General features: G+C 46.7%; 1 protein-coding gene across 2 annotated transcripts in view; it reads right to left on the minus strand.

Annotated features, from left to right (window-relative positions):
* Positions 1-12352, minus strand: part of LOC144728964 (homeobox protein Meis1-like) — a 253698-nt gene that overhangs the window by 71515 nt on the left and 169831 nt on the right. The window contains exon 8 of one of the 2 annotated variants that reach the window (XM_078608760.1): positions 10317-10408. In XM_078608760.1, the coding sequence (XP_078464886.1) occupies positions 10317-10408 (92 nt within the window). Of the gene's footprint in view, positions 1-10271; positions 10409-12352 lie in introns of both variants that reach the window. The other variant, XM_078608759.1, reaches the window with a different exon arrangement.

The raw sequence follows: 12352 nt of genomic DNA on the forward strand, positions 1-12352 counted from the left end.
TCGAATGTTTTATGTGGCACTCGAGGTGCCACTTAAAAAGGAATTACCTTTGTCTACTTCGCAAGTGACTACTGACCGCGAGGAATTCAAGCAAGCGCTCCTCTCGAGCAGCACTGGAGGACACCGAAAACACAAAAGCAAGCATCAGCTCCCTCGAGTCCGCTTGGGGTGGTGCATGCAGCAGGAGGCCATTTCATCAATGCTGCCTTTGTCCAAACAGCGCAGATATTTCTCGTTTTTATTTGGCGTGTTGGGCCACATTACGCGGAGTGGAGTCCTGGGATGAGTCGGCAGCCTCACGCGGCAAGGAATCGCGGCAGCCGGGCTGAGGACAGGCCACGGTGTGTGCGTAAACACGCGCTGCGTTAAATCAGAATCAGAATATTTATTTATACTGGAGGAATCTGATAAGCTAAGAAGCTCTTTTTCACAGATGTGCCCAGTCAGGGGAGGGTAAGAACTACACAACACAAGCAATCATCATCAGGTGTGAAATCCACAGCAAACGTGGTGCTGACGTTAAGAAAAAAACGCCATTTTTTTCAAATTTTCTTGCCGTGCATTTCACACCTGATGATGATTACTAGTGTTGCGGTCGAAACGTCGTGAGAATTGTATTGTTTTATATTTTATTATTTTATTAACTCCCTTCTACGTGACTTTACCAAAAGAACCAAGAATATAAATCGCCCAAACACAAACAAATAAAACGAAACCATCCCCATCCTGCCAGACAAAGCCCACTGAGGTATTAATCGCCACAGCGCTACAATCTACCTATAATTCTGCTCGTTCGCGACAGGGCGACACAACAGAGGAGCACGGCTGACGAGAAATCAGTCGTTAAGCCACCGTCTCCCAACCACGTGTGGGTTAATCAAGACTCGTGTAACTCGGCCCATATCTGATTCAAGCAGCTATAGTGTAGCCCAGCAGTCAAATGCAAGAGAGTCTCGTATATACGTGTGATTAATTAAATAAAGGACTCGATATCATCATCGTCCATATACATACTCTCAGTTAGATCCGAGAAAAGACTGATGGATTCCAAACACCAAAATGCCCTGCCATTCCCAGACGATGTAAGGGCATTTTACACAGTGGGAAGTGATGGAGCTATGACAAGCTGTCACAAATTACGGTCTTTGTGTATAAATATAACAAGGGAAAACGATCTCCCGCATAGCCTTAACAGACTGTTGGGGCAAGTGCTGTTAGCGAGCACCTATGAAGGCCGGCACGGCACACGAGGGGGTGGGTGGCCAGCACCACGCCTGACCACCTTTGTCTCCCTATTCGTGATATTTACACACTGCACCAGGTACTCATTTGACGCTGAGTCGACCTAGAAGAGGCCCAGGACTGGTTCAGATAATCGTCACTGGCAGTGGCCGTGAGCAGGAATTGAACTCGGAGCGTCGGCTCGGTAGCACAGTGCGCTAACCACTACACGATCACCCCCCACACAAATAAATGATTAATAAATTACATAACATAAGCCATTTTAATGTGGAGCGGCGACAATGAATTTGCACGAAGGGGTTAACAAAAATGCCCATCGCAAGGGAAGTCGGACAAAGAGTCACACTTTCGCAAAAACACGTTGTTCATTCTCGACGATCAGAAGACCAGAAGACGTTCCCTGAACGTTGGACTGCGGGAAACGGAGGAAGCATCTCGCAAATGTCACCGCCGCCGAGTTCCACGGAAGCCCAATTTGAGTTGCGGTTCGCCCTCTGGCAAGCGCTCGGTCGCTCCAGCCCAGCCGTGCTCAGCGAGACTTTGATCTCCGAGCATCTCCTAATGACGACACCTTCACGGTTGACAGAGCGCCACCCCCAACCCCACCAGTCAATTTGCCTCCCCGCGCCACGCACGCTAATGGAACCAAAGCAATAATACACATCCCACACCCCCAGTCGCCCCCCCCCCACACTCGCCACCCTCACCCCACCCCCCACACTCTTAACCCCCCCCCTTCTCTTTACCAAAGCCTTGCCTTCACTCCGCCGCACTCCCATGTTAAATGAGAAAGGCGGAGGAGAGGCTCTCACTTATTTAAACATTTAGTACCGCATGTTAAAAATAATTGAAGCTTGCTGAACGCAGTGTTTTACAGCATTAGCCCATGTTCGGCACTTCAATAAAAATGTACTGGGAATTAGGGACCTTGTTTCTTTAATGGTTATTTTTTCTCTCTTCCCCCTTTGGTGTAAAGGGAATGGATCAGACTAGAGGACTCCATCAGTTTTTTTTTCTGGACTCATGTAAGGGGGACTCACGCTTTGGTCACCACAGGACGGTAATATTTTTGTGCTTGGGACCCACAGTTGCCATTGGGGGGGGGGGCTTTCAAACGTGTTGGGAGGCGAGACGCCATCGCGTGTGCGTACGGGGCTCCGCCGTCGGAAGCAAAACGCGCGATCGCTGTTGACGGTTTAAAACGAGGTACCCGAGCCAGGGGTTAAGCATTTGAGAGTGTTTGGAGCAGGCAAGTGGGGCAAGGTGAGTGGCCCACCTCTCACTCTTCCGGCTGTTTCTCCCACCGCTATGGCCGCCCCTTCCACCTTTGTCACACGGGGCGGTGACGCGGCCCAGCAGGAATGCGTTCGCCGCTGGTTGCAGAGGTTCGCCACGGTGGCGAGATGTTAACTACCTTGCCTGGTATGCAGAAGATCATGGGTTCAATCCCAACCCCGACGCCTGTATATATGGAGTTTGCGTGTCTCTCTCTCCCTGTGGTCGCGTGGATTTTTCGACAGGTCCTCCGGTTTTTTCCTTCACATTTAGAAACATGCATTTAGAGTATTTGGCTACTATAATTTTTCACACGATAAGCCACTTTGTTGAGATATCATTTGTAGCCAAGTCACTTCTGAAAAAGATACATAGCTCAGTGGGCCTTACCTGGTATACGAAAATAGAATACAATCTGGCAGGCCGCCCTGGTTAACACTGCATTTGTATCAACAGGAAAATACTCTACACCATCTACTTGACGTGATTCTAAACGAGTCGGCCATTGTATGCCGGCGTCATCCACTTTTTCCATATTTGGAAAATTACATGCAAATACTCAATTGAGATTAGACAAAGCAATATCGCCCCCTACTGTGAAATTAGAATTAACCACACTCCCATTACTCCCGTTCACACAACGCTGAACGCTTATCCACAGATAGGAGTGGTAGCCCAGAAGTAATACCACATTTCCGTTGTCATTGGCACTGAATTCATCCTTTTACGAAGTGGAAAAGCCTTCATCATAGAGGTACCTTTATGCATTTAAGGTCAAAAGTTGACCATACAATTGAATTTCCCTATCTTTCGTTTCCAGTGAGAATACTGCAGTCACAAATCATTGACTGTGCCGCTACACACGACGAACGAACGCTCGCGAGGTGCAGAAATTCACATTGCGCTGTGTAACACACGGTACCCCGCGTTAAGCGAGCATCACACGCCTCGGGCGACGTGAAACGTGTCTACACCACCTGTGGAACTCACCGCTGTGGTCGTGTGATGTGTCACGTGTGTATGTGTGACGACTGCCTAATCGTCATGTGATTGCTACTAATTACATTTCAGAGCCCCTTGGCTCTGCCTCCTGTACCCCACCTGAACCACGATTGGCTACTGGTTCACTTAACATTTATGAATGCTTAACATTTATAAATGTAGGATGGACAACAGGAAAATAAAAAAAATGTTGTTCGGAAAAGTGAAAGACACCTGAAGAACAGGAAGACCTAACGGGGAATGGCTTGGCGACGACATAGATTGGTGCCAGAAAGATGTGGCCACTACTTGAGCATATTGACACAAGACAGAGGAAAGTGGAAACAAATGACGGAATGTGCTGCAGACACCCATAGGCTACCTGCACATGGATCGTTATGATTCATAGTTCACTTTTGGGTAGAAGAACCACGTAATGATCCGGTCGAGTTTGTGTTGTAAGGCCCTCCACCAACCGAGAAAATAAGTTTTCAACTTGCATGTCAGCTGGAACAACAAATAATTGGCACATAAAACGATTACACACGCGACAAGTTAATGTGTTCAGCCACGTTGGGTGGTGGGGCATTACCCAACACAAATTAGGCCAGATAAATGACGTGGCCTAGTCAATTTTTTTTTATCAATTGTCTCCGTGCTGTAAAGGTCAACCGAGCGAATATCACGGAGTGCTAATTTTACATTCCCACGGCCCGCCCGGCCCCTGTGTTATTGCTCAAGTGAGGGTTGAGTGGCCGGTCGCCCCATGGAGTCGGTGCGTTTAGTCGCTTCAGTGTGAACCCGGCGCGCACAGAACGCGCGCAGCTCCACTCCGGGCGCCCGCTGATGCCTGGCCCACGAGCGGCGGCTGTGGGAGACGCACGCAGAGAGAGTCAAGACGGAGACGCTCTCACGCGCTCTTCCTCGACAAGCTCCCAGAGGCCCCCTTCGCTGCTCACTGTTCAAACTCAGAGAGAAGTGGCTCTCCCTCAACCCCCCACTGGGTCTATGAAAATCTGTTTTTCTTTCAGTGAAGGTTTACAGTACAGCCCGTTTGCCTGTAATGCCGCGTCTTGTTTTCTCAACGAGAATTGGATACAACGCGACGAATGTATTCAGGAACAATTTTTTTTTCATTTAACTCGGATGCGATTTGATATAACACGATCGAGTGGACAAAACTACGTCGCGTGAGTAGGAATATGCGGTTATACGGCTGCCTCGCCGTGGCATTACACAACGTTGGTCAGATGAGAATCAGAAACATAATCTTTATTTATCCTGGAGAAATCCGATGAGCTATGAAGCTCTTTTCCACAGATGTCCAGTAGGGACGGGTCAGAAAGTTACAATAACAAACCTCCGATTAGCATGGTTAACTATGTATGCTGCGAAAGAAGTTCAACAAACATACATAAAATACAAAAAAACCGATAGGAGTGCAGAGTATAGGAAAGGTAAGCAAATCACGAAAAATAAATAAACTAAAACTACACGTTTTATTTGACCAGGTAAGGCCCACTGAGTTATATAGTTACGTTTCAGAAGCGACCTGGCTACAAATAATAGTTCAATAAAGTGGCTTATCACGTAGAAATTTATAGCAGCCAAATCTGGCCCAAACGATCATGGGGATGGGGTTAATTTCCACTTAGGGCACCGCCTAAGTCACTTTAAAGGACAACTGGTTTTCTTGCTAAAAAAAAGTTTATATTTACTGAGTTCATTTAGAATTCACACCCATGACCGCTTGCAAAATGGGCTTCTGAGTCAGCGAATCTGATTGGCTCACAGCAGTAAGCATGCTGCAAACCCTCATGGCTCGGAGCGTGGGCATGCCACTCATCTACTGCACAAAGTCAAAAGTGCGAAATGTGGCCATCGGCAAGCTGCGCATGCATTCGTTCTGTCCACGTGGCCACCAAAGCAAAAACGCGTACAACGACAATACACGTTGGTTTCACTTAGCGTCGAAATACAAGGTGGATGCTCACTAAATGGGCTGGGTTTTTTTTAGTTGTTGCTATTTCCACCCCCTCCCCCACCTCGTTCTCCCTTAGGAGATGAACATTCACCACCCTAAAAAAGAAAAATTCCACAAGGGTGGATATTTGGACGTCCATTCTTGGTGTGAGAGCACTCCCGTTGAAAACCAGAACCAAAAGTGACTCCCTTGTTCCGGAAACACGAAAAAAAAACACTGTTCTGCGTCGAGCGGATATTTTCCATTTTTCCCATGGAGATTTACCCATGTGTTCTTCGTGTAAACGTCTTGCTTGTGCGCAAGCGGGATGGTTTGCAGCTGCACAAGGCAATGCACAGAAAACAGTGGCGTTGGTCTCCATGCAGCAGTAAAAAAAGAATAAGAGATATGCTGAATAATGGAAAAAAAATACTTTAAAGATATCGTTTCTAAAACGCGACAGCCCACTTAGATTCATCACCTCAAGCCTTACAAAAAAAGATCAGAATTCCGATTAAACAAATGAGCATTGGGTCATGATAATTTGTGTTGGTGGTCTTTAGCCTTCTTGGAAAACTCCACATTCCAATGGCAGAGAGAAGTACCTGGCAAGACAACAACTGTTGACTTTCTATTCAAGCAGCACTGTTGGTATGTTTCACAATTTACTCATCTCACGAGTATAATACATGGACGTATTTGAACTCAAATTCTCGTGATTTGGAACCTCATTATTCACTAACCCTCTTCAAAGTCGTCTTGCCAGCGTGGAAGAGTAGACCAAAATATCGTGTAGAGGGGGCTCTCTAGAGCTCCCTCCAGCGGAAGGCCTTCCACCAACAGTGGCGTGAGCATAGCAATTGCAGGGGCTGCCCCTTTGCCTATCCCACGAACCTGGCCAACAAGCATATAAACCAAAGCAGTGAAAGCATTACACATTACGATTTAATTAATTGTGGGTAAAGTTCAAATATGGGGTTTTGGCGAAGATACAGGCACACAACTTTACTCCTCCCGTGAACTGTGTTTATTTTACAATGAGCGGTAAACAATAGAGATTTGAAAAAATAATATCCCCGCAAAATTACTGGGGGATTGTGGGAGTTGAACACTGGACCCGGTATCAATCGTACGGCAATAATAATGTCTTCTTTGATAGCTCGCCGTAAACGCCAAGTTACGTTTGCCTACCTCACAGCTCTCTGTTTGGAATCAGCTCCATATTCAGTTAATTTAAACCTATTACTTTAATAGCTTTTAATAACGCAACGTAGACTCCATGGTGGGCCTTGGCAACCACGGTGCCAGTCAGCAGTTTTCACACAGCTCATTTCCCTGCCCGTACGGCAGATAGAGAATGGTGTCGCTTTGCTTGTTAGTTTAATCAATTTGTGTCTGAAATACTTGTTTAACGGGTGGCTGAATGAGTTCAAAAGCGTCCGAAGGGAAAAAAACCGAAACGCTTAAAGTTGCGACTTTGACACCGGGGCGATCTTACTTAACACACGCTTAGAAAATGAAACGTATCAATTAGGTAGTGAGTGCACAATTGAGGACGTGTAGAAAACAGTCCAAAAATAACGGCAAGGTAAATGGGCTCGTCTGAACCTTAGATGCTTTTTTTTATTAAACCGAGCCAAGGAATCTTCAAAACGGCGTTCATCAAGGGCTCAAAAAAGTAGTCAGAGAAGGCTCAACTGAGGCCTTGTGGAAATATGGTTCATAGCCAGCAAGGGAGCGCTTCTCAGAGGACTCCCGAGGGGGGCATGGAGCAGGATTCAAGCGATGAGCCCACACAATGTACTGCGCAGGAACCCTGCAAATATAGATCGCCGCACGAACACGTTTCCAAACATCACCCAAAAGAGTGGATGTTGCAGAAGTGTACACGAATCTTGCCGAGTCCCAGCGCTCTGTAAACACCGGTGGGTGTGAGTTTAAAGAAGCAATTGTCATGGCCTTCCAATGAAACACAACTTCATCGCTGAAGCACAAAGCTATCCCACGGTCAGATGTATTGTGGGGAGGGGGGTGGGGGAGCATTTTGGAAGCAGCTTCGTGTGAGTTGAACTTCACGGTTACGCGACAACGAATGACATTTCACACAGTCTGTGCCCGAGCAGGTTATTCATAACTGCTGGCTTTGAGCGATGTAACGGGAGCCGGGAAGAAGGGGGTGTGACATGCACGTCTGCGTTGTGCGTTTTACTTTTTCATAACGATTTTATTTCCAGCCAGCCACACCCCTCATTGGTTTGTGTGTCAATACAAAATTAAAGCAAGTGAATAGTCAGGCCGCAAACCTTTAGTTCCAGCCACTGAATATATAACATCATTGAAATGCGTCTCCACATGAATACAATTATGTTTTAGGCCATCAGCCTATTGGCTTTTGAATAGGCAAGAAAACTCTCCAAGATCTGTCCGAACACTATCCTACCATCTGGTCGTGCTTTTGTAAAGTTTCGAGAGCAAAAAACCCTTACTGCAGCACCGTAGCGCCCTTTAAACACCTGGTCACAGTGCCAGGTTCACTCCGCGATTATTGACGCAATCGCCTGGCTCAGCCACCTCGGTGTAAAATGACAATCGTTGCCTCTACATCAACATCGGCTGGACGCAAAAGCACAACCTTTACGGATGTACATTTTTGTTTGTAATTTTCTTCGCGTTACCGAAGTCTCCAGTGGGTCTCGTCACCGTGGCGATGGTGCGATGGCTTTTTTTTTCAAGAAAGACATCTGGTGCACCGAGTGGTAAGAATTGAGAGCCAGACTCTCGTTCTGTGCGCTTATTTCTAATGAATTTTGCTCAGCAAAAGTGCTATATAAGTGATTTCCCTGCAATGTCTAATCACTTCGTGCCACTCAAAACACAGTTTTCCAGGTGAGACTGTGAAGCTGTGTGCTAATAATCTTGAGCACGCGTTTGTATGGATGTTGCACTTCTTTCGCACCGTACGTAGCCCAACCGTGCTAATCGGAGTTGCGGGGGGGAAGGAAGTTGGTGTGTGGTAATTTAGCTTTGGCATTTTCACCGGTTGTGTCCCAAGTGCACGATGTGCATCCAAGCACGAAGCCACAGATTACACAGGCACACAACTTGGAGGTGGTGTCGTGACGCGATATCCTAACGGGAGCTTTCATACGTAACGGCGAGCGTCTCCGCTTCACCCACATCGAGGATTTGTATTGTGCCTACTTGCTTGAATAAGGAGCCCTCACTGTTGAATGAAGGGCAATCACCCAAACGTTTTCTGATTGCATGAATGGTAACCAGGGCTCAAGGCTATCAAGTGCAATACATTTGGGAGTGGAGTTTAATCTCAGGTGGGAGTTCTGTGTTTAAACACAGCACCACAACAGTTCTGGCTTCAGAGGAAGAGCAAAACATCAGCCAGACATGCACACTGCAATTAGTCCCGGGAGTCGCCTGGCTACTGTATCCATGGTCGCAGGGATAATCCCACACGCAACATTATCTCAATTTAGTAACACGTGCGTGCATTTGGAACACTTCAGTGATCAATGCTCCACGCACGACGGGAGCCTACTCTAATGTTTATACGTTTCCATTACGGAGCAAGGAGCGTCCTGTGGCATAAACACTTGTAATCTATGCATGGCATGGCCCCAACAACTTCAATTAGCTATAGGGCAGGCTGCTCCAAGAAAAAATACAAATGTCAATCCTTCTTCTGTAAGCTTATGCATTTAACGGATTAGCTCTAACTGTCGACTGCTTTCGAATAAGCCACAGTAATCTGTTTCTTTGGGATTTTCTGCACAGTCTCGCGGTAACTGTGAGGATTATTATCATCTTCGCCGCGACGCGTAAGTGCTATTCATCGTCGAGTCAATGAGCTAAAAAAATCATCAGAAAAACGACGCAATATTATATTTGCATAATTGAAGTATATCATAATGAAAAGTAAATTAGCATACTGATGCATTATATTTTTGCTTGCCAATTTTTTGTGTGCCTCTGCATATATCGCGTCTCATGAATTTCTATTTACAGCGTCGGTTTGACAAGACATCAGCGGACAATGAAGTGAGAGGATTCGCTTAGAGATGCTACCCCGTAAACGCACAGCCTGCGTTTAACCTTCACCTCCCGTAAGCGCCAATCGTACGTGAACAGGCATTGACACTTGAAAAACACCCGTTAACATCGCACGTGTGTTTTGCGTTTTCGTGAATATGCCAGTGGGTCTAACACGAGAGCTATCAACAGGGCTATTATGGTCCCCCTCCATCAAGGCGTGACACTCATCTTCGCGTTGCACTTGTTGACAGGAACGCCTCCGTGAACACCCCAACTCCCGAATCCAGAAGCCAAACCTAGCCCTATTGACATTGTCAGGAGGGGTGAGCAGCAGGACTGGTCACGTGATCGCGCGAGTAACGACTCACCGATTTTCCCAGGGAAAATAATCTCACACGTTTAGTTTTTCTTTGTCCCGTTATCCTAAACGTAGCATTCGAGTGACATTACTGCCGATTGTAAGCGACCGATTCTCTCACGCGCGATTCGATGTGTGCATCGCGAGCTTTGGAATGTATCTCAATCGATGAAGGACCGCGTGAAGCGTCCTACAACTCAATGGGCGTGAGTCGCAACAATGACTCATCGGTGCGTCGAATGCTTGCACGCGTCACGATCACTAATTGACGCCGATCACAAGTCCACGCGCCACTACACGCCTAGACACGAGCGGAGCGGCGGCGGCGGCGTCCCTGCGGGGACACGGTTAGCGGGCGGAGCGGCGAGGGCCACGGGGGGGGGCGGGGAGGGGGAGGCCGCGTACCGTCAGGTGCTGGAAGAGCCACGCGCGCATGATGTTGGTGGCCACCTTAGGGAAAATGCCGCGCTTCTTCTGCTGCTTGCGCTCCTTGTCGAGCTCGTCGTCGTCCCCGGACAGCATGCCGTTGTCCAGCCCGTCGCCTGCCAAGAGCACGCGTACGCAAGGCGTGAGAAGCCGCGCACTTGCCCGCTCTCGATCTCTCTCTCTCTGTGTGTGGTGTACGAGCAATGGCAGCACAAACGATCGCGGGGCCTGCGCCTCTACCCGGAGAGTGAATTGTGGGATAGTTTTAAAGTCCCCCGTCTATTGTCGTTTCAAACAGGTGGCAAATGTGGCGAGATTAAGGGAAGAGTCTCGTTCGCAAGGGTGACGAGCCAGGGTTGGCTACATACGGTGCGAAAAAAGTTCAACATACAACCAGGTAAAGTCACGTAGAAGGGAAATAATAAAATAATATAAATATAAAACAAAAACAATTCTCACGACGTTTTCTTGCTGTGGATTTCACACCTGATGATGATTGCTTGTGCTGCAGTCGAAACGTCGTGAGAATTTGTATTGTTTTATATTTGTATTATTTTATTATTTCCCTTCTACGTAACTTTACCGAAAGAACCAAGAATATGAATCCCTGCAGTCACGAAAGATTTAAATCAAAATACAACCAGGTGTCACGTAAATGGACAAACACAACGAAGGCAATAGAAATCAGGGGGGGGGGGGGGAAACAAGCAATTAGAAATTAGCGCAAACTATAATGCTGTGTTACTGATGGAATTCAAAAGTGTGCACAAACATAATAAGTATTTTAATGAAATACATTTCCAGTAACAACAGTTGGCAGGGACAAATTACTTTAAAAACAACAACATTCACAGTAACATTTGCAGGATATAGTTTTGTGTTTGCACAGCAGGGGATGTGTGAAAACTGGAGGTGGAAATCACTCTGACCCCTTGGCCACCCGAGTAAACAACGCTGAATACGGAAGCTGTGGTCACCGGGGTCAGAGGATGGTTTAAATAAAGCAACATTGAGTCAAACTTTAGAATCGGGGAGGTTTTCCTGGGATATTTTCTTTTGAGAGTACAATCGTAGTTGCACGTTCAGGGCAATGTTAATCAATTCAATGTTTACATTGGCTGGCTCTGTTTAGCATAACATTATTTTACTCGGAGATAATTATCCAATTGCAGGTAGGGATACTTTAAGTAATTAGACCTTACATTAATTAGACCTATAATTCCGTGAGATATCAATCTATTCATCTGTTGAATAATTAACCAATTTTTTTTCCAGCAAGATTATATATGCCTCAACCAAAAAAAGTGAACAATCGATGGGTTATTCGATAATCCTTCATCTGTACTGGCCTTATTGATGTCTTGGGCATTCTCCTGTTGCTAAAATTACACCGGTGCAACTTTTATAATTATTTGGCCTTCACCACGCGCGTGTGAATGTAATGTCTCGCGTGCGAGCGCTGTCGGAATTCGCATTCGTTAGCACACTTGCGGGCGCATCGGGCTCACGCAAACATAAGAGCTGAACAGGTGATGTACATGTGAACAGCATACTGTACGTGAAAATAGGTCAATGCTTAGGCGTACGCAGTGGAACGGTGGCGTGGTGGTTCGCTCACTGCGTATGAACCCATCAAGCATTGGGTTCTTTTCGCGGCCGCGACAGACAGAAGTGGCAAGCGGTATGTGAATCAGTCCATTGCTCCTTCCTCCACCAGCACACACTGACCAGCGTGGTGAAGTATGATTGAAACAGCCCCGGATAACAGACGCGGAGTAGTGTAGGTCCTCCTCCAGCAGTGGATTCTTAAAATATATTCTTATATATCGATGGATGGGTCAGATGTTCGCGTACAAAGACCGGCGTGTTTTGCGATGTTTATTTAGACATGTAGGTGATTATGCTCCATCGCCACAGGTGCACAGCTAGCAGTCCTGGGGAACGTGTGATGTGCATTCATAATACTCGGCAGGGATATTTTCATAGGGTACGAGAGAGAAAGTTGAATAAACCGCTGTGATCCAATGCCTGCAGCCACCACCAAAGAGTGGATTATACAT

This window comes from Lampetra planeri, chromosome 30, assembly GCF_965212315.1.
Source record: "Lampetra planeri chromosome 30, kcLamPlan1.2.h2, whole genome shotgun sequence".
Taxonomy (NCBI): domain Eukaryota; kingdom Metazoa; phylum Chordata; class Hyperoartia; order Petromyzontiformes; family Petromyzontidae; genus Lampetra; species Lampetra planeri.